At 28.9% G+C, this 25,229-nt stretch overlaps 3 protein-coding genes across 4 annotated transcripts in view; 2 read left to right on the top strand and 1 right to left on the bottom strand.

Annotated features, from left to right (window-relative positions):
• The window catches only part of LOC123298335 (netrin-B), a 267,661-nt gene extending 263,319 nt beyond the window's left edge, over window positions 1-4,342 (bottom strand). The window contains exons 1-2 of one of the 2 annotated variants that reach the window (XM_044880312.1): window positions 3,567-4,342; window positions 3,065-3,299 (exon numbers count right to left, since the gene is read on the bottom strand). In XM_044880312.1, the coding sequence (XP_044736247.1) occupies window positions 3,065-3,299; window positions 3,567-4,274 (943 nt within the window). In that variant the 5' untranslated portion in view covers window positions 4,275-4,342. Of the gene's footprint in view, window positions 1-3,064 lie in introns of both variants that reach the window. The other variant, XM_044880311.1, reaches the window with a different exon arrangement.
• A 7,470-nt stretch (window positions 4,343-11,812) lies between these two features.
• On the top strand, window positions 11,813-18,584 carry LOC123297845 (zinc finger protein 271-like). The gene is made up of 4 exons (XM_044879649.1): window positions 11,813-12,539; window positions 12,609-14,175; window positions 16,348-16,802; window positions 18,571-18,584. Exons 1-4 carry the CDS (start codon window positions 11,813-11,815, stop codon window positions 18,582-18,584), a joined length of 2,763 nt encoding a protein of 920 aa, XP_044735584.1.
• A 2,444-nt stretch (window positions 18,585-21,028) lies between these two features.
• LOC123297843 lies at window positions 21,029-25,141 on the top strand. The gene is made up of 5 exons (XM_044879647.1): window positions 21,029-21,190; window positions 22,102-22,342; window positions 23,219-23,582; window positions 24,260-24,416; window positions 24,994-25,141. The coding sequence occupies exons 1-5, from the start codon at window positions 21,072-21,074 to the stop codon at window positions 25,139-25,141; spliced, it is 1,029 nt and encodes a 342-aa protein (XP_044735582.1). The 5' UTR covers window positions 21,029-21,071.
• The last annotated feature ends 88 nt before the right edge of the window (window positions 25,142-25,229 follow it).

Here is a 25,229-nt window from a genome sequence, read left to right as displayed (position 1 = left end):
TTCTTATTAAAAAAAGCTATAGCTTTTTAACCTTAAATTTTTTTGGATCCAGTATACCATAATTTGAAAAGTTTGAGTTGTGTTTTCATCAAAATCATCATGTACAAAATAGATGTATAAATATTTTTCATGATAAAACTATTCATGATAAAACTATTCTTCGTTTTAATAAGGAATCAATTTTGTATAAAATTTTTGATTGCATTAAAATTAAAAACAACGGTGATATTAGTCAATACTTTTACCTTCCTAATCTAATTTTTCATATCATAATTATTTCTTTGTAAATAGACAAAAATGAAAAAATCTCCTCTCTACTTCATTTTGAAAACAAGTGAAAACAAAAAATTGACTGAATTAATTGTTGAAATACCATGTATAATCAGTGTTGATTTCTTTAGCACATAACACATACATACATGTGACACATACATAACTGATATTCAAGTATGGTACATACTATAAAATTTCCGCCTAATTAGCGCCATCACGGGTAAATAGTGATGTTTACGAAAAAATGTTTCAAGCAAGTTGTTTATTTTTTGATATAAGGAACATTTTTTACATTTAAACTTTTGTTCTATCTCTAACGGTTTACAAGATGGATCCTACGGACCCAGGACCCAATTGACCTATGATGCTTATTTACGAACTCGACCTCACTTTTTACGTCCTGAGTACGCTGTAAAAATTTCAGCTCGATATCTTTTTTCGTTTTTGAGTTATCGTGTCCACAGACGGACGGACGGACGGATGGACAACCTGAAATGGACTAATTAGGTGATTCTATGAACACTTATAGCAAAATTTTGTGCGTAGCATCAATATTTTTAAGCGTTACAAACTTGGGACTAAACTTAGTATACCTTGCATATTACATGTATGCATGGTATAACAATAAGAATTAAAACAATGCTTAAAACTCTAGTTGTTTCTGTTAACAAGTTTTCTTGTGGCTTTGTGTTAATAAATACAATTTTTCTTCAATATCGTAAAAACCCTCGGTATCATTACATACATGGAGTATTAGGTATATACATATAATGCAGATAATAATAACTTTTAATTTGAATTCTTTATTTAATAATTGATGAACCGTTCTAATCAATAGAAAAGAGTAATGCCTCTATAATATAATAGTCATGATGCTAAAAACAGGGTTGGATTTACCTTCATTTAAGTCCAGGGAAGCTACGAATTTTTCAATTTTTGACCATCGTATATTTTATTGCCAATTTGAGTATAGCAAAATTATTCAGTTATTGATATTTTCCTAAAAATTGGTATTATTATTATTTCCAACTATTGTGGAAAATCTTATATTTTTAACCCCCGTACCAAAAAATGGTACGGGGGGGGGGGAGTCTGTCTGCCTGTCTGTGGCGTTGTAGCGCCTAAACGGATGAATCGATTTTGTTTCTTTTTTTATTTCGTTTTTAAAGGTAATTTAATGAAGAGTGTTCTTAACTGTGTTTCAAGTGCGAGTTTAGGGTCCATACTCGAAACAAGTAAAAAATAGGCCATTATCCTCAACATCAGTTTAGTTTGGAGGATCTAAGGAAAAAGGCAATTAAATGGAGAGTGTTCTTAGATATGCGAGTTTGGAATTGCGTACGCTAAAAATTTGTCGGAGGCTTTTTAAATTGTGTAAATTTCACTTTATTTCGTGAACTACAACTCTACAATAGCTTGGGTCTTTAAAATTCCTATTCGAACAATCTTTCTCCTTTTTAATGTTCTTTGTTTTCCTAGCAGAATTTTAGCTCTTTTAATTTCTTTTTAAATGAAAATTTACCAAATTTACCTACACCCGATTGTATTTTAATTCACGATGATTTAATTATTTAATGACAAATATTTCTATAAATATTTTTTGCCGAGAAAGTTACTTCTTTACAGTGAGTGACCACGCCAAAACATTTCTTTCGAAAAATATCATGGGCGTCAATTTTATAAGGAAGATTGTCATAAAAAAATATTTAATATGTCATAAATACCTATTTTATTGTAAAATTATGATTATATTTTTGTGTATTTTTTAAATTATTAATTATATACCAATATAAATATTTGCAATTATGAATACATCGTATCACAACAATTTTAGATAATTCCAATCATAGCTCAAACGTAAAATAATCTTATTTTTAAATTTAAGGTAAGTACGAGCGTCAAGGAAAGTTTAGACTTGTGGTTGAAATTATTTGTACCTTATTTTCAACTTTGATCATGAATTTTGTTATAACTTTATGAATGTAGACGAAAAAAGAGAATAAAAGTTTTCGATATCTACCTTGGTTTTCGAAATATCGATATCTAAACAATTAAACAAATTGTTCAATTTTCGATATTTTGAAAATTACTCCAGATATCGAAAAATTTTAATCCTACTTTTCGTCTTATATTTTCAAGTTATAACATAATTCACCATCAAAATTGAAAATATATTTTTTTTTTAATTTGTGTCCCCACTACCATGCTTATACATCCTTAATTAGTCGGACACGAAGGGTTTTTTTGTTTTCAATAATTTATTAAGGTTTTAACTTTAATTTAAATAGTTTTTTTTTTTAATTTCCACCGATTAGTTTTAGAGAAATCCATGAAAACATATCATCCATCTACCGTTTTCCCGTAAAACCAATGTTAAATATGCCTACTTTTGAATTCATTTATTTATTTAAATAATCGAGCAACCCGCCTAAAATTTTCAAAATTGATTAAGACGTAGTCCAAATTTATATAAAAAAAATCATTTATCCAAAATTGCCATAGCGCTCGAACCTGCTTAAGAAGTATGACTGACCCTTTGTTAAATTTGGCTAATACCTAATAATTTGATATACATATAAAAATATAATATAAATTGCATTGCAGAAATTTTAAGACTCATTGTATTGAAAATATGTAGGAGTTAATGATGGTTTTAACTGTACAGTAAATCTTCTCATTTAGTTTCAATATAATAATTTTAAAAATAAAATAAAATACCATTTTAAAAAAGTATTTGTACGTATATATCGCTACATATAGTCAACTTGTTATTAAATATACACACACCTACCTTTACACTCATTTGCATCTCGAGCTGTTGCCCGCGCCCATGGTCGATCAAAATGGAATGGTTTGCAACGTTCGCAATCGCGTCCAGCAGTGTTATGTTTACAATCGCAGGCCAATTTACCATCACTACCCATCATACATTTACTTGCGTGACCATTACATTTACATCTGCCCCCAACAGTCAAATCAGATACAGCATAATGGTGTGTCAAGGCCCTACTAGTACCACTATTATCGTTACTGGTTACCGTAGTACTGATTGTTTGAAAACTATGGGTCTCTTTTGTTATAATTGTACCATCAGCAACAGCACTTTGCATTTCATTCATAACAACTGAGGGTGGACCTTTTGTTGGATCCTCATCCTCATTATCGCCATCCTCATCATCTCCGTCCTCATCTTCGTCATCATCTTCATCATCAGTTTCAATTGAATCAGCATTATTACGTACTACGACTGGTACAACAACATTTTCTCCCACACCACCAGGTCCTTTTTTCATAGGAGCCTCTAATTCCGTTGGCATATATAAACGATTAAAAATCACTCGGATATCTGTAGCAGTTACCCAATCTTGTAAAACCGGCGAGGAATCTAAGTCACTTGCACTAGGACGTCCTTCTAATGTACTAAATGCAATACGAACCATTGACCCAGTACCTGCTGTATATCGATGTGAATCAGAACAACGAGCTTCTTGCTCATTCAATTTACTAATCGTTGCACGATTTGGTCTTCCATAAACTTTTCGACATTGACTTGAATAATATTGAAATGGTTGCCATGTATTCCCATAATCCATACTCTTATAAATCGCAATCGAATCTGGGATAATTGTTTTTGGGCAAAATTGTAATGTTACATATGTTAACTCATATTTTTTACCCAATGAAAGCGTTAAAGTTACGTTATCCGGCGGTGCAGATGGTGATAGTGATGTAACAATTGGATCACTTCTCCAACAGGTTACATTATTTGGATTATTCAAATCTGTTAAATAACTTGCTGGAAAACGTTTTTTTGGTTGGGATTCATCACAAACATTACAATTATCTTGTGAATCACAATATTTTGCTGGACCATGTTGACCACATGTTGAACTGGCTTCAACGGGTATACCAAAGGCTGCATTCACAAAATCTGGAATACATCGACGAGGTCGATCTTCATCATAGCATGGATCAATTGGATGTTGTTGGAGCGCAAACATTTTTAAATAATTATCTGTTGTAAGTGCATTTACAGATAGCGTAAAAATTGCAAACAATAACACTGCCGTAAACTCCATCGTTGATTTTTTTTAAAATAAAAAACAAAACTGTTTCTGTTGTCTTTTGAATATTTATTAAAAATAGAAAATAAAAACAAATATTTTATTCACTAAAATCGATCATTATAGGTTTTTCCTTTTGTCTGCGTTTTGTAATATTTAATCAAACATGCACATGCAATCGAGACGTACAAAATAAATTACCACTATTTTCTTTCATTTTGTTACGAAAAACTTTTTTAAACTCATTTTACAAAAATTGAAAAACTTAAGAAAAAAAACTGATCACAACATAAAAAAAACACAAAAATTCACAAATTATAACAAATAAAAAATATTTTAAAAATAATTTTTTAAAACACAAAATAAAAAAACTGTATAAATGGTCAGTAAATGGTTTTTTTTATAAGTGGTAACAATTCCTGAAAGAAGTAACTGTGTATAAGTTGCTTGTGGTATGTTTGTATTAATATAACGAACGCGTTATTTCCGATGGATGCTGTGTACTCAGAGATGCATCTGTAGAGCATACACGTGGTGACTGAACAGCGGTCGCGGACATACTGTCTACCGAGTCCGGACTCGAATGCTGTCAGCCCCATACAGTCGTGGTTGCCGACCGTCAAGTTGGTAGTCAGGGGAGGCTTTTGAATTCTTCTTTAATCAACAAATAAATATTCACATACTTTATTAAGTCTTATCTATTTTTTTTTTTTTTTTTTGAAATTTTAAATAATTATTTTTATCTTGAAAATCCTTATTCTCAAAAATGTCTAATTTTATTTTATTTAAAATACAAAATTAATTTTAATTCGCTATAATCAAAATATATTTTATAAAATACCATGTAATTTTTACCAGGGAAATCTTGATCGTTAAAAATTTGGAAATCTATTTTATTTCAATTGAAAGTTCGATTTTATTCTAAAAATTATTTATTTTTAGGTTAACAAAATAAAATTTTAAGGTAGTACAAACGCCGAGCCAAATTTTAGACTTGCGGTTGAAATTATTTGTACCTAATTTTCATGTATGTAGACGAAAAATAATCATACAATTTTTCGATATCAGCTTGGTTTTCGAAATGTCGAAAGCTAAGTAATTTTCGATATTTTGAAAATTACTCCAGATATCGAAAAATTGTATTCTTACTTTTTGTCTTATATTTTCAAGCCATAACATAATTCACCATCAAAATTGAAATTATATTTTTTTTTAAATTTGTGTCTCCACTACGGGTTTTTTTATTTTCAATAATTTATTAAGGTTTTAACTTTAATTTAAATAGTTTTTTTTTAATTTCCACTGACTAGTTCCAATATTAAATATGACTACTTACTTTTAAAGGCATTTGTTTATTTAAATAATCGGGCACCCCCCTTAAAATTTTCAGAATTGATTTAGACATAGTTCAACTCAAAAGAACAAGCCTTTTATCCCAAATTGCTCTGGTGCTCGTACACCCTTAAAAATGATTTTTTTTTTGTTAAATTAAAAATTTAATTTTTTTACTTATATAGAAATTTCTCAAGTTTTAAATTTATTTTCTTTAAACGTTAAAGTAGTTTCATTTCAAATTATGACGTATTTGAAATTTTATTTTAAAAGCCTGCAGTTATTATTTATTATTTATGATAATTTAATGATCACTCTCTTATAACCATTGTACAGTAGCATTACCTATGTATATACCCATTTTTCAAAATAATATACCACCGCCCCTGCTTTTAAATGTAACATTGTAAACAAATCTTATAACTCACTTTTCAATCATTTCTTTTTACTAAATCGACTTAAAACTTGTATCTTATTATAAGCAATTCAATAGTTTTAATAACATTTATAAATTGGTGGAAGCGCAGATAAATTAAATAATATTGTAAACTTCTTAAGTAAACAAACAGTTCAGCATACTAAGAAAATACACCTTTGTTGAAATATAGTCTAAAAATATTGATTCATAAAAATCATTTTTACTTTTTAGTTCATTTTTCAACATGAGCGTGTTTCAGTTCTTTTAATAGTAATTTTCAAAATATGGTTTAAAATTTTTGATCGATTTTCAAGTGTTTCCAAAAATTAAAATACCAAAAATAATATATTCTCCATAACTGAAAACTCGATATTATGTTTTTTTAAAAGAACACTTGTTTAATTAATAAAAATTTTTTCAAGGAAATCTAAATTTCCTTTGAAATTGTATGCGGCGGCACAGGCAAAAATTTCGGTTTTAAAATTTAAAAAAAAATAAGGTATATTCTGCTGGTAATTTTTGGAGGCTTAATCCGGAAAGCTAATATTCATAACTAATAATTAAAAATATGAAAAAAAGTCTTCTTTTAAGAAAACAGCTTTCATAATTTAACTATTATATGTTTTTATCTTTGCCATTTACTATTTTTATCAAACGAAATTTTTATCAAAGCGAAAGTATACACAGCAAACTTAGAACCTCAATTTGTATCAGCCTTTACATACAAAAACGCATACTCAAGTTTTAATCGAATCCTGAGATTTTTTTCGATATAATTTTTCATAATTTCCATATTTTTAGCCCCCGAACTAAAACAAAGGGGTATTAAAGTATTAAAGTTTGACCGCTATGCGTATGTGTCTGTCTGTTTGTCTGCCTGTCTGTGGCATCGGTAATTTAATAGAGAGTGTTCTTAGCTGTGTTTCAAGAGCGACCTTGGGGTTCCATACCCAAAAAAAATTAAAAAATTGGTTATAATCTTCAAAATCGGCTCAGTTTGGAAATGGCTTTAAAAAAAAAATAATTTAATGTAGACTGTTCTTAGATATGTTTCAAGTACGAGTTTAGGATTTCGTTACCCAAAAAATTTGTTGAGGGTTTTTTAAATTTTGTAGACACTTGTCTAGATCTATATTTTTCGTAATTTTCATATTCTCACTCGTTAAAATGTCCTTCTGGAAAAAATTTTTTTGGGTGGAAAATGTTCAACAATGCGATTTTTTTAATTTGGATTTTACTCATTGAACACCATATTTTTCTATTACTATTGCAGTTTGTATTATTTCAGAGGTGTGTTAAATAAATTGTTATAAATTACGATAATATTATAAATAATGTATTTTTTTATTATTAATAATTATCAATAATAATTCAAGTTTTTCATCACATGGTTTTACGCAATATTAATATTAGAATTTTATTTATACAATTAAATTTTATGTTTATAAACAACAAATTTTTAGTATATTATAAGAGGCGTACCTAAATTTCTACGATTATGAAACAAATTTTATAAGTCAAAATCTCATTTCCTTTTATCTTGCTCCTCTTTCGGTGCCAAATTAATCCTCAAATCCAATTGACGTAATGTAATAACTACAATAAACTATCTTCAATTAACTTCCTTTCCTAATTCTGAATTATTTTTTAAGGTATTCGACCAAAAAATGGGCGAAAATGTCCAAAATGAAAAAATAAAAATATTCTTAATGAATATTACCAAGGACGCCGTTGGCAAGGGGGGGGGGGGCAAGTTGCTTTATGAAGAATGGGAAAAGTATGAATTGTATTTAAAAGTATAAATTAGACCTATTTTACCATTAATTTACCTGAAAACAGGCGTGGAACTAAAGTTAAATTTTAGGTTGTCAAAGACACTGGAATCCAGATTTATACTGGTGAGAACCGTGGACTATTTGTATTTTCGTGTAGGGGCCTAACCTAAAAACTTATTTTTCTACTATTTCCTTTCCCCCTTTTATCGTATAGGCGCGCTGTTCCGTTGTAACGCTTAGAAATATTGATGCTACAAACAAAATTTTGATAGAGGTATTCATAAAATTAACCTAACTAGTCCATTTCCGTTTGTCTCGTTCTAAAGCTTTAGTTTGAGTTCGTAAATAAGCAACATGGGTCCATTGGATCTTGCAAAACGACAAAAGTTTAAATGTAAACTTGTTTCATATAAAAAAATAAACAACTTTTGTTTGAAACATTTTTTCGTAAATAACTTCATTTTTTCGTGCGAGACTAAATTAGGGCAAACATTTAGTACCCTCTTTCTCAAAAACTATAAAATATGGTGAGTTGGAAATTTGTACGTAGTTTCATTGATTCTAAGTTCATACTAATCCATTCGATAACTGAAATTTTGAATTAAGTAAAATTTTGATTTTTTTTAACAAATTGGTGCTTTGATCGATTTTAGAGAATCTCTAGAAGGAGGCAGCTTTCTCTACCTGCCCCCTTTTGGCGACGCATATATGTATATACAATTAAATTTATATTGTGGATGGAGTCAGCTACTTCGTTCTTATTAATTCGAACGATTACCGTCCCATATTAATTCGAAATTTCTCTATAGAAAAGATTTTTTAACAATGTTTCTCAAACAATTTGAACACTTGCGAATTATTTATTTTACTTTATTATATTATAAATACATATAATAAAGTATTACTATAGAAAAAAAAAACGATATCGGGGTTTCAACGGAAATATACGTTTTGAGGGACCCTGATTCCAAAAAAGTGGTTTTTAAAGAATGTTGCGTCCGTCGGTCCGTCGGTAAATATCGGTATATCGATATGTCTGTTACCAAGCTGAAGCCTTCAATTTCCAACCGATTTTTAACATTGCAAAGCAGTCCGCCACCAAATTTATAAATTTATCAACATTAGTTATTTATTAAATTATTATAACTACAATTAGTTTATATCTTTATTTAGGCAAGAAATCAAAAACAGATTATATGTATAACACAGATTTAGAAAAGTAAGTTAATAAAATTGAATATACATATTTATTTAACATTTTTTTGTACAGGTTTCGAAAGGAATTTCGTTCCTAACGGAAATCCCACGATCGCACTCTTTTTTGTTTTCTTTAAGTTATCCACAATTTACAAAGTTTAGAATGGGCTTTTGCGGAATCCGGCGGAATTACGCCAAAGCAAGCCTTACATTAAGCAAGTTCAAAATTTTCGAGTTTGCTTTTACGGTAGGTAACGTAGTTAAAAAATCTCGAATAAGAATCCGTAAAAGTACACTCTAAACAGTATACATAAAACAGTGTAGGTACAAAAAACAATACATTTTTATTAAAATGGCCCTGATTAGATCATTTTACACAGAGATACAATTGTTTGAAATTTCGCAAATATTTGAATTTTTTTTATATATTTGAATATGATTTGAAGTATGCGACAAATTTTTTAATTTTGCGTGCCTTTCACTATACTGAAATAAGATGCGTTAATTAATTCGAATTACTTTCTAAACAAATATTTACTAAACAGATGAATAAAAAACGCATACAAAATATTTGAGCAATGCAGTTTTATAAGTTATGATAAAGATATCCTTGAAGGTTGACGACTTTTATATCTTTTTTTTTCTTCGGCTACTGCTATAGCAACCATTCAACAACTGTTATATTAAATCTTTTATATTATTTTGAAAACACAAATTTTAAAAAATACAAAAATATTTTGTTTAAATTTGTTTTTAATGCCTAAATATATTTACTTCACAGATTTATAATAACATATCTAAAAAAAAAATTTGAAAACAAATAATATATTTCTTGTAATAAACTACGGAAAAATGCTTTAGCCAAAACTTGTCAAGGGCAAAGGAGGACATTTTTCTGTGTCTATGACTTTGGCCTACATTTATTGATAAACTTTAAGCGTATTTTATTTCGATTAAATGCAATAATGACATATTTTTAAGTTGCATTTCCTCCAAAAGTTTACGTTTTTCGAAAAAATGTTTTGAACAAAAATTGTTAGTTTTTTATGAGGATCAATTTTCTAATTTAATATGTTATTCTATCTCTTACTGTTTAGAATCTAAATTGGCTATTAAAGAAACCCGAAGAACTAGATCCAATCTGATGTCAGAACATGATGTCCCCTATCAAACTCTGCAACTTTTGTTTGAGTTATTTTTTGATTGGTTATCTACCAAACGAGATATTTAGATGTATGGCTTAAAATGGCCCACCCTGTATAAGAAAGTATAATTTCGTTTAATATGTATAAATGATAAAAGGTGTACGATGAGGTTTGGTTCCAATTTTGACTCCATACGATCTTTTTTGATCTTTCAGACTGCTTAGGCTACTTTAAACTACGATCACACAATGCTTAAACCTTGCCCTGACACACTATGTTCTAGCTATAATTTATTACATATAAGTTTATTACAAATATAGGTCTGTGAAAATAACAAGTTTAAAATTCGCTAGAAAATTTTACAATTTTTGCAAACCTATTACTCAAAAAGTTATAGGGAATATTCATGAAATTTAAATTTGGTGCAAATATTTTTTTTCGTAACTTTATTGGCTGGAAATTAATTAATAAAAGTACAAATTCAGTAAGAGAAATTCAAATTTCTGAAACGGAAAATCAAATTTTAAAATGGACGTGACGTCATAGTATGTGGCTTGTCAGACTTGTTGACATACTGTATGGTATTAATTAACATACATACATACTGTATGGTTTAAGGAAAATAAACTTAGGGAAACTAGCAAACTGCTTAACAAAGCATGCTTAATTCAAATTACCGAAATTCAATAGGGCTGTATATTAAATAATTATAAATTTTAAACACATATTATGAGAATAATGATTATAATAGCTTTTAAAAAAAAAATTATTGCTGATTTAACGTAGAGTAGTACAGCTTCGATACTGCTATACTACCTTAAGACTATTATTACAATAACAGAGCATGTAATGCCATCTACCCAAACCTAGTGTTTACAGACAAATTATTTTTTGGTTTATTTCAATAATACTTGTGATTGATACAGGCACATCGCATACATCCAGGCCAAAGAATACAGACTACTATACATGTATATTCTTTGCATAGATATATATAACATATATGGACTCTACCCTCCATAATAACATAGATAGAGGATCCCATGTATTGAAAGAATTAGTCTCAAATTTGAATGAAATTAGAAATATATTTGAGATATATACTAGCGCCACCAAATGATAGCATGTGCTGAATGGTTTTATTCAGTTCCCAGCCACTCACTCTGGGACGCTGTTTTACGCCATAAATTTTATTTTACGCCACATATATCCCCTATCTCAATGGTATGTATCTATAATTCTTTACCACGACTAATATTGATAAAAGCCTATTGATCTATTAATAAATTAACATTACGGCAAATTAAAAAGTAAATTCAATCATTATATTATCCAATACATTTTATTGAAAAGGGAACTAGGAACGGTTCTAACGTGTCTAAGGCTAAATCCAGCACTGAATTCGAGAAAACATTTAGGATGCGGGATTTTTGGGCTATTATATTAGCTATCTAGTTTATTGACATAAAAGTCTGTGCATTCCTTGTTTTGATAAAACATTATTTTAGAGGTTGGCAACCTACTAAGCTAAATGTCAAATTAATCACAAAGAGACAGAATACAGGCAAATTATAAATTAATTTTTATCTGATAAATAAAATAAAGAAAATGTCAACGAATTCATTGCATGATGTGAATATTCCCATTTTCATCGGTGCAGAAAACATTAAACATGAAAAAGAGGACATATTAGAAGAGACTATGACAATCGAAGATGGGCGAAATCAAAACAAATTTATGTACGAAAATGTAATAATGGACCATGAACAAATTAAAATTGAAGGAGTAAACGAAAATGATGCATTAGAGGAAATTCATCTAGAACAACCCTTCTTTCCGAATACATTAAATACAGAAATCATAATTAAAGAAGAAATGTTAGATGGAAATGCTACAGGTCAAAAAGAAATAAATACTGAAACGCAAGAACAAAAACGCATTCATATGGAAGGAAAACCTTATTCCTGTGATATTTGTGAAAAAATATTTATTCAAAAGAGTCATTTAAATGAACATCAACGAACTCATACTGAGAAAAAACGTTTTTCATGTGACGTATGTAATAAAACATTTAGTCACGCCAACAGTTTAGTTCATCATAAACGAATTCATACAGGTGAGAGACCTTATTCATGTGATTTTTGTGGTAAAACATTCACCCAGCACTCAAGTTTAAACGTCCATAGACGAATTCACACTGGAATCAAACCATTTGCATGCGATGTTTGTAGTAAATCATTCAGAGATACAAGCCGTTTAACTAGACACAAACGTATTCATACTGGAGAAAAACCCTTTCCTTGTGATTTTTGTGATAAAGCTTTTAATGATCCAGGTACATTAGTCATTCATAAACGAATTCATACTGGAGAAAAACCGTTTCCATGTGATGTTTGTGGTAAAGCTTTTAATCAGAAGAGCCATTTAAGCTATCATAAACGAACACATTCTGCAATTAATTCAGTTCATGATGTTAATATTCCTTTAACAAATATTAAGCAAGAAAACGAACAAATATTAGAAGATAGTGAGACGCTTGTGACATCGGAAAATGAATTATTAAACGAAAATGATTCAACGGAACATGTTCAAATTAAAAATGAAATAATAGATGAAAGTTTTATGTTGGAATATGAACAAATTAATGTAAAAGAACCATCATTTAGGAATATAGGAAGCATTGTTAAAGATGAAATAGTAAAGGAAAATATTTCTGAACAAAAAGAAATTTATCATAATGAAGAAAAAATTTTTTCATCCGATTATGATAATACATTTAACGATCCCGATTATTTAATTAAACATGAACGTATTCAACAAGAAAACAAGCCTTTTGCTTGTGAAATTTGTACCAAATCATTTACTCATGAAAGTTATTTAATTAAACATATACGAATTCACACGGGGGAAAGGCCATTTTCATGTGATATTTGTGATAAAACATTTAATCAACGAAGTAATTTAAATCAGCATAAACGTACTCACACTGGGGAAAAGCCTTTTACTTGTGATGTTTGTGATAAAGCTTTTAATAAACAAAGTCATTTAAACCAACATAAACCAATACATACTGGAGAAAGGCCATTTGTTTGTGACCTTTGTAGTAAAAGGTTTGTCCATCGTCCTCATTTAACCAGGCATAAACAAACTCATATTAAAAAGGCTCTCCGTTTGGCCCCAAATAGCCAAACAAAATATAAAGAAGTTCATGCCACAGTTAATTCAGTTCACGAGATCAATATTCCTTTGTTCATCAGTGTAACAAATATTAAGCAGGAAAAAGATCAAATATTAGAGGATAATGAGACGCATGTGACATCGGAAAATGAATTGTTAAACGAAAATAATTCAACGGAACATGTTCAAATTAAAAATGAAATAATAGATAAAAGTTTTATGTTGGAACATGAAGAACAAATTGATGGAAAAAATCCACCCTTTACGAAAACAGAAATCATAGTTAAAGATGAAATAATAGAAGAAAATATTTCAGAGCAAAAAAGAGTTTATCATTTTGAAGATAAAATTTATTCATCCGATGATGATAATGCATTTAACGATCCCGGTTGTTTAATTAAACATGAACGTATACAGTCAGAAGAAAAACCTTTTGCTTGTGAAATTTGTACTAAATCATTTAGCCATGAAAGTTATTTAATTAAACATATACGAATTCACACGGGAGAAAAGCCATTTTCATGTGATATTTGTGAAAAAACATTTAATCAACAAAGTAATTTAAATCAGCATAAACGAACTCATACTGAACGCAAACCTTTCTCGTGTGATGTGTGTAATAAAACATTTAATCACTCCAACAGTTTGGTTCATCATAAACGAATTCATACAGGTGAGAGACCTTACACATGTGATATTTGCAGTAAAGCATTTACTCAGCAAGGTAGTTTAATCATCCATAGGCGAATTCACACCGGGGAGAAACCATTTTCTTGTGATGTCTGTGGTAAATTATTTAAAGAACAAAGCAGTCTAAGCAGACACGCACGAATTCATACTGGAGAAAAACCCTTTTCATGTGATGTTTGTGATAAAGCCTTTAATGACCATAGCACATTAGTCAGCCACAAACGAATTCACACTGGGGAAAAGCCTTTTTCTTGTGATGTTTGTGATAAAGCTTTTAATCAACAAAGTCATTTAAACCAACATAAACGAATACATACTGGAGAAAGGCCATTTGCTTGTGACCTTTGTAGTAAAAGGTTTACCCATCGTACTCATTTAACCAGGCATAAACAAACTCATATTAAAAAGGCTCTCCGTTTGGACCTAAATAGCCCAACAAATCGTAAAGGAGTTCATGCCACAGTTAATTCAATTCGCTATATTAAGCACGAAAAAGAAGAAATATTAGAAGATAGTGGGACGATTGTGACAACGGAAAATGAATTGGTAGACAAAAATGTTTCAATAGAACATGATTAATTAAAAATGAAATAATAGATAAAGAAATAAATGTAGAGCTTCAATTATCCGGATTAATTGGCACCGGATCCGATTTGAATAACCAAATATCCGGATAAGGACAATAGTGCAAATAAAAATTTATAATTAAATCCCAGAATACAGTTAAAGAATTCTAAATTAGTTTGAACAAACAACCTTTTTTACAGTTTTTGTAATATATATATTTTATTTACATAAATTGTCGTTTTTTACATTTCGGTAAAATATCCGAATTTTTTACTTCACGTATCGTTCCAGAATCGAAAGCGAATGGAACTGATAATTGAAGTTCTTCTGTTTAAAGGATGTCCCAAGACTATCGTTTTCTAAAAGTAAAGTGATATAGACTATAGAATAAAATTCTAAAAATAAAGCTAATTTGTAGTTATTAACTTAATGTTTCAATTCAAATTAATCAAAATGAAATTTTTATACTAAACCAACAGTTATCAAATAAAACTTACTACAATTTATCCTGCTTTAACTTTTTTTTTATTTTAAGGGAATATTTTATTAGTACGTTTAAAGTTCTAAATTCGAAATTTTATTTTTAGTGGAAAATTTTAAATATGTATTGATAAACGGTAAGTAACCTGCTGGCACTATTTAAAAAGAGGTCCACTTCCTGTTTTAATTAGTGCGTATTTTTATCGCCAGGTGGCGGGATTTATCGATTTGAATTTGAATATTTTGATTGGCCTTTAAAAGGGTAAGTACATGAAGGTTATAGAACAGGAGAAAGGTCGCTATGTACTAAAGCATTAGCATGAAGAATGTAGAACAGGAGAACGATCGCTATAGAAAATATTGTCCCCAAAATATGTATAAAATAAGTGAGGCGCTGCATACAATATGTAGTATCAATAAAAGCGGGCTGTTGTGCGCTAATTTCAAATGATATATCAATTTGTACATTATGCTAACAACAACAGCTAACTTCACAGATACTACTTCTTGTTGACAGCGCGACTGGTGGCTGAAAAATGAACTATAAATTCTACAAATTTTTAGGGACAGGTACGCTAATGCTTTAGTACATAGCGATCTTTCTCCTGTTCTACATTCTTCATGAGCATTAGCGTACCTGTCCCTAAAAATTTGTAGAATTTATAGTTCATTTTTAAGCCACCAGCCGCGCTGTCATCAAGAAGTAGTATCTGTGAAGTTAGCTGTTGTTGTTAGCATAATGTACAAATTGATATATCATTTGAAATTAGCGCCTATATGCTTCACGTGGTTTATAGTCTGTTCAGGCTGCTATTGTAGGTTATGTTTACTGGAGTTGTGAATTAATGCTTGAACCTTTTGATAAATAAGTTTTCGTGATAATAATATTAAATATTAAACAAAATGGCAAATAATTATTTGTTTATTAATAAAGATAATATTAAAGTTGAAAAAGAATTACATACAGAACTAATTATTAAAAGTGAAATATTAGATGAAACTATTTTAATGGAAGGTGGACACATTACAAATGAAGAAGAAGGCAGCAATGATAGTGATAGTGTTGTGAGTGTAAAACATGAACCTGTTAGTGATGAAAATGATAAACAATTGTACACAATTAATTATGAAAACATTAAACTTGAACAAAAATTACATACAGAACTAATTATTAAAGATGAAACTGTTTTAGAAGAAAAATCATTTGTATGTGATGTTTGTAATAAAACATTTACTCAGAAAAGTAATTTAGTTAAACATAAACGTATTCACACCGGAGAAAAACCATTTTCATGTGATGTTTGTAATAAAACATTTACTCAGAAAGGTGAATTAGTTAGACATAAACGTATTCACAGCGGAGAGAAACCATTTTCATGTGATGTTTGTAATAAAACATTTACTCAGAAAGGTGAATTAGTTAGACATAAACGTATTCACACCGGAGAAAAACCATTTTCATGTGATGTTTGTAATAAAACATTTACTCAGAAAAGTAATTTAGTTAAACATAAACGTATTCACACCGGAGAGAAACCATTTTCATGCGATGTTTGTAATAAAACATTTACTCAGAAAGTTGAATTAGTTAAACATAAACGTATTCACACCGAAGAGAAACCATTTTCATGTGATGTTTGTAATAAAACATTTAATGAGAAAGGTGAATTAGTTAAACATAAACGTATTCACAATCGATAAAAAGTAGAAACAAATTTGTAAAAAAATAACATCGCCGTTATTTAATTAATACTCTTATTGCAAAATGTTCTAAAATTATTCATGATTTTTTTTTAAATATTTATATTAGGAGAACATGTTCAACAAACCCTGGTGGAAAAAATATTTGAAGAAAGAATAAGAAATTATGAAAAAGTCTTAGGAACTTTGAATTTCTCAACGTTTTCGGACTAGTCTAATTCAGAGTTATTCAGAGTTCCTAATATTTTTTAAAGTTTCTAAGACTTTTTCAGAGTTTCCTAAGACTTATCTTTTTTTCAAATATTTTTTCCACCAAGGAAATTCAAAATAAAATTTAACAAAGAACTGTTAAAAAAAATTCTGGATAAAATTATTGAAAATTTAGAAAAAATGAGAACGTTACTGTTTACTGTTTAAAATAACCATTATTATTCATTCATATTTATTTTGGGTGAAATATCCCTTGTGCAATATAAATCTGTTCTGGAAGTCAGAATATTTCTTCCGAAAGAGTCTCAATCAATTACCATTTACTGTCATTAAATGATTGCTTAATAATTTATTTGATATTTTCAGAGATAGTTTTACATTCTTTTTCTGAATTTCAAATTAAATATTCTGACTTCCAGAACAGATTTATTTCTACAAGGAATGTACAAATGAATATATATAATCAATTATTGTTTTTATCAATTTTTCTGGTTTAATTATTATTATTCAATATTATACCTACCTTTATCTTTCATCCTTTACATTGATTTCAGGAATATCAAACAGAACCTACATTTTTAACAAAATATTACTACAATTATTCATGTATAGGTAAGTTTATTGAAAAAAAGGTAAGTAAAAAGAAATTCATAATGGGTAAGTTTAATATGAGTTAAATGAAAAAAGGTCAATGAAAGGAAATAAGTTTATAGTAAAAAGTTGAGTAAAAGTTATTTATAGTACGTTATTGATTAACCCAATATGTCCAAAGTGGAGTAGTGGCTAGCTCAGTAGTCTCCGGTCACAAAGCACGTCGGTTCGTATCTAGCTTTGCCCCGAAATTTTTTTTATTAATTAAGTAAGAGTATATTTTATGTTATTTTAATTCCCACCCCTTGACAGAAGATTGATTTATGACATAAGTAGGAAGGTGGGACTAACATAATTACTTTTTTTCTTATTTTATGAAATAACAATTAATTATTCATAGGTAATAGTTTAAGAAAATAAGTTTATTAGAAAAAGGTGAGTAAAAGTTTTATATAATAACATTATTGATTTGTATAAGATGGGGTAGTGGTTAGCATAATCGGCTTTGGTTATAGAGAACCTCGGTTCGTATCTAGTATTGTGTCGAATAAATTTTTAATTAAATAAGTTATACCGATAAATTGTCACTTTTTTAGATAATTGTTGTGATGAACCATAAGCGACAAATAAGTAAGATTTATATTATTTTAATTCCCACCCCTGACAGAAGAGTGAGTTATGATATAATTAAGAAAGTGGGACTAAACTAATTCCTTTTTTCTTGTGAAATATCATGTTCTCCTATTACAAAATCTTCTAAAATTTCATTTAACAAGAATTTTAACAAACAACAAAAAGCAAGCAAAATAAGTATTTTTTTAATATTTTGTAATAGGAGAATATGATGGAGTTTAGCTATATGACATGTTCTCCTATTAAAAAGTTTCAAATTTTAGCGTACCCAAGCTATTTTTTAATTTTAGTACTACAATTTTAATATTTTGTAATAGGAGAATATGAGTGAGATAAACCTTGTTACATGTTTTCCTATTCAAAAATGATTTATGATTTTAAAGAATATTTATGATTATTTAAGTTCCCACCCCCTGAAATAATAGTGATTTATGACATATATATAATTGACATGATTTATGACAAGAGGGCGGGTTTAACTATAAAAAGAGTGGAAAATTTAAACAACTGTAAAAATTCAATTATTTAAAAGTAAATATATTATCTACACCAGGATACGAACCAGGTTACTCTGGCTTCATAGGCAAGTGCTATATGCACACAGCTAACTGGATTATGTGTTATTTTATAATTATCTATACTTACCTTTATTAAATTATTTATAATTTTGATAATTTTGTGATTGTAATTGTGTGATAACAAAATTGATAATTTTTCTGAAATAAAAAATAGGATAGAAAATTTAAAAAATAAAAACAAAATTTAAAATTTATAAAGATTTTTATTTATTTATATTAATTTAGAAAAAATGAAAACGTAATCCGGAAAATTGATTTTATACTGTATAAAAATGCCATTTTTATTCATTCATATTTATTTTTGATGAAATATGTACAAATATATATAATAATAAAATAACGTTTTTATCAATATTTCTGGTTTAATTATTAATATTCAATATTATACCTACCTTTATCTTTTATCCTTTACATCGATTTCAGGAATATCAAACAGAACCTACATTTTTAACAAAATATTACTACAATTATTCATTTATAGGTAAGTTTATTGATAAAAGATAAGTAAAAAGAAATACGGAATGGATAAGTTTAATAAAAAAGGTTAGTAAAAGAAAATAAAAACTAAGTTTAAGAAAACAAGTTTACTTAAAATAGGTGAGTAAAAGGTATGTGTATTACATTATTGATAATTAAAACATGTCAAAGTTGGAATAGTGGGTAGAACACTAGTCTTGGGTTACACAGTCCATCGGTTCGTATCCGGCATTGTCCTGATTAATTTTTAATTAATTAAGCAATTATTATGCCGGAGAAATCAATTTTACTAACATAATTAATTTTTTTGTTTTTAAGAAATAACATGTTCTCCTATTACAAAATCTTATGAAATTTCATTTAACAAGAATAAATTTTAGCATGCACAACAAAAAGGCAAGCAAAATACGTATTTTTTTAAAATTTTGTAATAGGAGAATATGAGTGAGATAAACTATAGGACATGTTCTCTTATTAAAAAGTATCAAATTTTAACGTAACCAAGCATTTTTTTTATTTTAGAACTACAAAATTTAATATTTTGTAATAGGAGAATATGAGTGAGATCAACTATGGGACATGTTCTCCTATTAAAAAGTATCAAATTTTAGCGTACCCAAGCTATTTTTTAATTTTAGTACTACAATTTTAATATTTTGTAATAGGAGAATATGAGTGAGATAAACCTTGTTACATGTTTTCCTATTCAAAAATGATTTATGATTTTAAAGAATATTTATGATTATTTAAGTTCCCACCCCCTGAAATAATAGTGATTTATTACATACGTATAATTGACATGATTTATGACAAGAGGGCGGGTTTAACTATAAAAAGAGTGGAAAATTTAAACAACAGGAAAAATTCAATTATTTTAATGTAAAAATTTAACCACACCAGGATACGAACCGGCGTACCTTTGTTTCAGACGGAAGTGATATACCCACACAGCCACCCAGCTTATGTGATACCACATAATTAACTTACTACTTAGTTACCTTTACTGAATAATTAATTAATTGATAATTTTGTTCTAAAATAAAAATTAGGATAGAAAATTTTAAAAATAAAACAAAATTTAAAATATATAACGATTTTCAGAAAAAATTTTATTTAATCTAAAAGTAAAAATGTTAATCCCACCAGGATACGAACTATAGCGTGTTTTAGCTTCATAGTCAAGTGCTATACTCTCTCAGCTAATCGGCTTATATGTAATCTTATAATTAACTTAATACTTTACATTATAAATATTAATATTGATAAAAATAAATAACATAATTAAACATCAGTTTAAATAGTTTAATAAAAACATAGGTTTTGTAAACCTAAAATAAGATAATTCTTTTAAAAGTTCAGAGAAAAAATTATTATTTTGTCGATAATCTCCAAAGCAGAAGCTTTTAAAATTCCATGAAGGTTATGTTCAGGCGATCAAAGCGAGGTAATTTGTTTCCAAAATTTTTAGTTAGTATCAAAAAAAAAATTTTCCCAAGGAAAATGTAGTGTAATGTGAGAATTTATTGAAAGTTACTATCTAATCAGTTTTTAGTTACTTATTTGAAAGTAGATAAACATATCGCTGCTAATAATACCTAGACTGTAATTATTTACGAGTGGCGACATTTACGGTCTGCATAATAAAAATATAGTTGCCTGTCGGATTATCTGCAAATAATTTCATACACCGTAATTTAAGATCCAAGCATTAAGTAATAAAGATTACAAGAAAACAAAAAATATTTTTTTAAATTAATTTTACAATGCATTTCCAATTTTTATCTACCGTGAACAACATGCTAATTTTATTTTTATTTGTGTTTTTACGTTTAACAAATGGATTAAATTTATCATCTGATCATATAAATTGTGTTTTCTATAAGTAAGTACTAACAATTTTTGAAACTAAATAGTGATGATGCAACTGGCGTAAGCGCAATACGACTTAATGCCTCTCAATCCGAACAAAGTCCTGATGCTATAACTTCCTTGCTAAGTCAAATTTAAAAGTGCTTGGTTCTAAAGTGGCACCGTAAATAAATAAAAATCTTGTTGGCACAATTTAAGGAGCTCATCTCTCTTACTAAGGGGGAAAGTATGCTCTCAGATCTCTTTCTCTTATGTACGATAATGCGAAACTCGAATTAATATTTATCAAAATGCTGTAAAATTACACCAGAATTATCAGCTATAAGGAATGAAATAGATATTTTTATTTTCTATTTGTCTATAACATTTTTTTAATGAAAAAAGGAGTGCGTTTTTTTCTTATTTGTGAAAAATATTAATTAAGTCATTGCCTTTGCATGAAACTATCATTGCACCGTTTTCCTAAAATTCACAACAATTGTTCACTGTAGGTAAGCGCTAGTAGAAAAAACAGGCAATTTAGAATCAGTTTTTAAATTTTACAAAAGCAATTATTTAAGAATAAGTCTTAAGAACAATGAATAACTCTGAATTTCTAAATGTTTTTGGACTGTCTAATTCAGACTGAATTAGACAATAAAAAACGTTTTGGAAATTCAGAGTTTCTAAGACTTTATAAGACTTTTTCCACCAGGGTCATTCTTGTAAATTATGGATTTTCCTGGATATCGTTACTACAAACAAATAAGATTCACTACAATCCAATTCATCGTTTTTAATTTAATATGATAGAAAAACCTGACTTTTTGCAAGTCCAGTTCCAGCGCGACGAAGTTCCTACTAGCGCTCATCATATCTAGTTTCCAATTGGCCGTAATTCTCTTAGAAAAAAGGTCCATTTATTACTTTAATTTTTGGCCGTAGAACTTACGACGATTATGAAATTATAAAAGCAACAACACCTGAAAAAATTTTAGAAAAATCCAATCCATCCTTAAGAACTATGTTTTTCATTCCTGGCGTTAATGCATCAATACATGAAAAGAACTTTAAGCCAATACTCCAGTCCTACATCAGATCTAAGCGATACAACGTAATTCACTTTGATAGTTGTTACTATACATGTGGTGAACGTTCTCCTGCATTAAAAAATGAAATTTTATTTGTAAGTAGTGAAAAATATTATTTTCTTGTACATTAAAAGATTAACTGTGTCAAAATTTACTATACAGGTGATTTTTAATGTTTTCTTATGGCCGCGAGTCAGGGCCGAAAATATAATAGGCCAACCGAAGCAGTGTCCCTGGGCCTGATGTCCCCCATCAAACTCTGTAACTTTTGTTTAAGCTATTTTTTGATTGGTTAACTACAAAACGAGCAATTAGCCATGATAAATTAAAATAGTCTATCCTGTATAATATACTGAAGTTGGTGTAGGGTAATTGTCAATGTGCGGCAAACTGAGATTTGTCAAGCGGGTTACAATCACCAAAAACTGATTTTTTTCGGGGTTTTTCGATTTTTGACAGAGTTCCGTTCGGCGCTCGAGGTCACAAACTTGGATTATTCAGTGGGCCAACATCATAAACAAGTCTACCAAGACTTGTTAAACCGTATTTCATATAAACCCTGATGTATAAAGTTGCGTTGATAAACTTTATCTCGGAAACTATTGAGTCTACAGAGTCCATTCTAGTCTCATATTGTAGTAAATTCAGTCTACTTAAAAAACGTCTCAAAAAGGTACCATCAAAAATTAATCCTTAAAGGTTTTAATCGCCAAAATCTGAAATTTTCACGGTTTTTTAACACCAAATTAATACAGGAAAGTAAAAATTAAGAGAAATTAAGATATTTCATCTAAAACCGACAGAGTACGGATATCATATTTTCTCAGATATTTACGAAACTAAAACGACAATAAAAAGATATTTTTTTTTTATTATTTGAAGCAATGACCGAATACAGTAGTTGAAAATGCTGATGTAAAAAAGGTAACATATTCATTCATGAACTTTGTAATAATTATGTTTGTTTACAGTGGCTTGGTGAGCTTTATGGCTCTATCATTTCCAAACTAATTAATTTGGGTTTACGTTTGGATAGTATAGAACTCATAGGACATTCATATGGTACCAGTTTAGCAACTTTAACCGCAAATAACACTGTTCCAAAATTACCGTTATTAGTTGGTTTAGATCCGTCTGAATCGTTTCATTTTGAAAAAGGATACGCTGATTATACAATTGCGTTACATACAAATATGGGAATGGTTGGTGGGGTGTATTATAATCAATCAGACTCAGATTTAATAGCAAATAATGGAATGATTCAAGTAAAATGTAGTGATGAATATAACGTTGATTATAACAAAGCATTGGAATTATCAAAACAAAGTTATAAAGGCTAGTAAGATTTATGTTTGATAGGTTGTATGCCAAAGTTAATTACATATTATGTGTATATTGGTGCAGCCTGGATCAAGTCAGGACGTATAAGTAATATTATTACTTAATAGCAAAATTTTGTAATAGTCATAAACATTGCCTAGATTTTAACTATGTCAAAAACATATTTGTTATCATGGACACTATACAAGGATACTCAACACAAACGAGAGAATTGACAAAATTTGTCAACGAAATAGCAGAAATTATAGCGTCGCTGACGTTCCTATTGCGTCGCTGGCGTTTCTTTTCATCAACCAAAATTTTCAGCGTATGTCATTAATTAACTATTTAAAAGATTGAAGTATAGCGTTTTCCGTTTTGCAATAAGATTTATTCCTTATAAATTTCGATTTTTGCCCCAATTTCCTAGATCAATTTTTTTTATTTTATAAATACGTATTTCGACTACCAAGTAGTCATCATCAGTATGAATTAGTTAATCGTAATTACTCTTATTGTGTATCTTACTCGTTGCTAATTTGGTGGCGGACTCCACGAATTTATTCCGAAATATCCTAGAGTACTCATTTATTATCTTTGATAATATTTATATTTATTCCTTATATATGTATTTTATTATCTTTGTTTAACACATTGATTGGTTTAAAAAAAATTATTTTCATTTGAAACAGAGCAAACAATATTAAAAAATATGGCATGGTGTAGTCATATGACAGCACTCGAATATTGGGGATGTATGGTGGAGTATCCAGAGTTATTTTATGGTGTAAAATGCAACACCTCTGATTGTAATGATCATAACATCGTACAACTTGGTCCAAAATTAAGGTATTTGTATTAAGATTTATACAGTATGTCATATATAAGCTCCCGAAGGATTTATTATCATTCTTTATTTGAAATTTGATCATACTTCTAAAAAATCTAGGTATCAAATTTGTGCCTACGAAGACTCAATCTTCAGATTTAAATAAATAGCCTTGTCCTTAATGACACTCGCAAGATTAAGACAAATCGATTGACGTAAAAGTACAAACATGCATAAATCTAAGACTGATAAACTCGTTCCCACTCCTTTACGTATCGCAGTCGGGTAAAAAACAATAGAATTTTAATTCCTAGAAAAAAACATTGAAAATTTTTTTTAATCAAATCATAATTAATTGCATACTACGGAAAAGTGTCTAAAAACTGCTATTGTGTATTGGTGTTGTTGTGTGACAGCTTGTTTATCGACGATGTGGTTTCTTATTAAAAACGCTATGTACAGTATCTTTTAACTAGAAAAATCAGTAATGTCTGCGCACTGTACAAATCAGCAGTAATTTCTTGTCTATGAAAAAACATAAAATTCTAGGTGCTATGAGTTAATTATTAATTGAATAACATATATTATTTTTTTCAGAACTCCAGGAATATTTCATTTTATAACAGGCGACACTCCACCATTTGGAATGGGGCTAGAAGGTGTCAAAAATGTCACTCCATTGAACATCCATTTAATGAATGAATATAATGTATTTTGGAAAAATTATAATAAATTAAACGGTTAAACAGAAAAACCTTCTTACAGTTCTGTGTTTTTACTCAAAATAATAATCACATCAGGTCAAGAGTTATTAAGGGTAGATACCTTCCATC

The sequence above is a fragment of the Chrysoperla carnea genome, chromosome 4 (genome assembly GCF_905475395.1).
Source record: "Chrysoperla carnea chromosome 4, inChrCarn1.1, whole genome shotgun sequence".
NCBI classification, from domain to species: domain Eukaryota; kingdom Metazoa; phylum Arthropoda; class Insecta; order Neuroptera; family Chrysopidae; genus Chrysoperla; species Chrysoperla carnea.
This window is presented reverse-complemented; position numbering and strand designations above follow the sequence as displayed.